Source organism: Chrysochloris asiatica, unplaced genomic scaffold (assembly GCF_000296735.1).
Source record: "Chrysochloris asiatica unplaced genomic scaffold, ChrAsi1.0 scaffold00042, whole genome shotgun sequence".
Taxonomy (NCBI): Eukaryota; Metazoa; Chordata; class Mammalia; order Afrosoricida; family Chrysochloridae; genus Chrysochloris; species Chrysochloris asiatica.
The window spans coordinates 9606943-9609486 of NW_006408560.1; the positions used below are offsets into that span (position 1 = coordinate 9606943).

Genomic DNA, 2544 nt, shown 5'->3' on the forward strand with positions numbered 1-2544 from the left:
AAAAATAGAAAGACGTATCATGATTAATTGCTTGTGTATAGCAGTTTCTTATTTCTCTAGTTGCTATTAGGAGTTGATTTCCCCTTTCTTTATTATTCTTCCTTAGAAACAGCGCTTCTGCTCTTGGACATATTCATAGAGTGGAGTGCTACTACGGAAACTCGGAGAACTTGGGCCTGTACTGTCTTTTCCATAGCTATTTCCTATCAGATAACAATTGCCCCCTTGTCTATATACCTCATTGCTAACAGATAATTTATTGGTAGTACTGGATGTAGACTGTCCATAGTAGGGTGTACATTGTCCAAAGCCACAACCCGAGGAACTTTCTACTTGTTTAGAACTACTTCCTGATTGTCCTTCATTACCACTTGAATGTCTGCAGGTAGGTTCCCACTGACCCTGACTACATCCCTGACTTTGTTGCCTATATGTTCTAGATTGTCCATGAATGCACTCAGAATCACCAGACTCGCTACCTGATACGCTGTGATTCCTACTTCTCTCTTTTTGGTTATTCCTTGTCCATTGCTGGTGGTTTCTTCTTGAATTATTAGGGATGGAGCCTACACTGGGTCTATTACACTCATTATGAGATCCATTTGAACCTGCCCTATATCTACCTTGTAATTCATGTTGCTCATAGCTAGAACATTGATCAGATCCAGAATCATATTGTTCAGAACAAGATGAGTGACAAGACCCAGACCCATACTGACCAGAGCTAGACCATTGACCTGTGCCAGAGTTATGTTGATTGTGACTAGAACATTGGCCTAAGCCTGATCCATGTGAGCCAGGGTAAGATGATTGTCCTGATCCACACCTAGGTTGGCTATAGCTAGAACACTGACCTGAAATAGACTCATGCTGACCATAATTAGAAGACTGACTTGAACTAGATCCTTGTTGACCACAGCTAGATGGCTGTCTTAATCCACACTCATGTTGGCTATTACTTGAAGAACAACCTGAGCCAGACCCATGTCTACTATGGCCAGAATACTGACTAGAAGCACACCTGTGTTGACCATAGCCAGAAGACTGACCTGAACTAGAACCATGTTGACCACAGCTTGAAGACTGACCAGAGCCAGATGTATGTTGGCGAAAGCCAGATGATTGGCTTGATCCAGACCCATATTGACCATAGCTAGAAGATTGACCTGTGCTGGATCCTTGTTGACCACAGCTAGATGACTGTCCTGATCCAGTACCATGTTGGCTATGGCTGGAATAATGACCTGAGCTAGACCCATGGCTACTATGACTAGAAGTCTGACCTGAACCAGATTCATGCTGACCATAGCTCGAAGACTGACCTGAGCTGGATCCTTGTTGACCACAGCTAGATGACTGTCCTGATCCAGTACCATGTTGGCTATGGCTGGAATAATGACCTGAACCAGACCCATGCTGACCATAGTTAGAAGACTGACCTGAGCTAGATCCCTGTTGACCACAGCTAGATGACTGTCCTGGACCAGACCCATGTTGGCTATGGCTGGAAGAATGACCTGAGCCAGACACTTGTCCACGATGGCCAGAAGACCAAGTTGAACCAGACCTGTGTTGTTCATAACCAGAAATTGGACCTGAGCCAGATTCATGTTGACCATAGCTAGAAGATTGACCTGTGCTGGATCCTTGTTGACCACAGCTAGATGACTGTCCTGATCCAGTACCATGTTGGCTATGACTGGAATAATGACCTGAGCTAGACCCATGGCTACTATGACTAGAAGTCTGACCTGAACCAGATTCATGCTGACCATAGCTTGAAGACTGACCTGAGCTGAATCCTTGTTGACCATAGCTAGATGACTGTCCTGAGCCAGACCCATGTTGGCTATGGCTTGAAGAATGACCTGAACCAGACCCCTGTTGTCCATAGCTAGAAGACTGACCTGAGGTGAATCCTTGTTGACCACAGTTAGATGGCTGTCCTGAACCAGACCCATGTTGGCTATGGCTGGAATAATGACCTGAGCCAGACCCATGCTGACCATAGTTAGAAGACTGACCTGAGCTAGATTCCTGTTGACCACAGCTAGATGACTGTCCTGGACCAGACCCATGTTGGCTGTGACTGGAAGAATGACCTGAGCCAGACTCTTGTCCACGATGGCCAGAAGACCAAGTTGAACCAGACCTGTGTTGTTCATAACCAGAAATTGGACCTGAGCTAGATTCATGTTGACCATAGCTAGAAGATTGACCTGTGCTGGATCCTTGTTGACCACAGGTAGATGACTGTCCTGAACCAGACCCACGTTGGCTTTGGCTTGAGGAATGACCTGTACCAGACCCGTGTTGTCCATAGCTAAAAGACTGACCTGAGCTAGACCCATGTTGACCACAGCTAGATGATTGTCCTGAACCAGACTCATGTTGACTATGGCTGGAATAATGACCTGAGCCAGACCCATGTCTACTATGACCAGAAGACTGACCTGAGCCAGACTCATGCTGACTATGGCTGGAAGAATGTCCTGAGCCAGAACCATGTCTACTATGACCCGACGACTGACCTAAGCTAGACCC

The 2544-nt window shown here is 46.0% G+C and overlaps 1 protein-coding gene across 1 annotated transcript in view; it reads right to left on the minus strand.

Moving 5' to 3' along the window:
- Positions 1 to 932: 932 nt before the first annotated feature.
- Positions 933 to 2544, minus strand: part of LOC102836687 — a 3942-nt gene continuing 2330 nt past the window's right edge. The window contains exon 4 of the mRNA XM_006861711.1: positions 933 to 2531. Within this exon, the coding sequence (XP_006861773.1) occupies positions 933 to 2531 (1599 nt within the window). The remainder of the gene's footprint in view (positions 2532 to 2544) is intronic.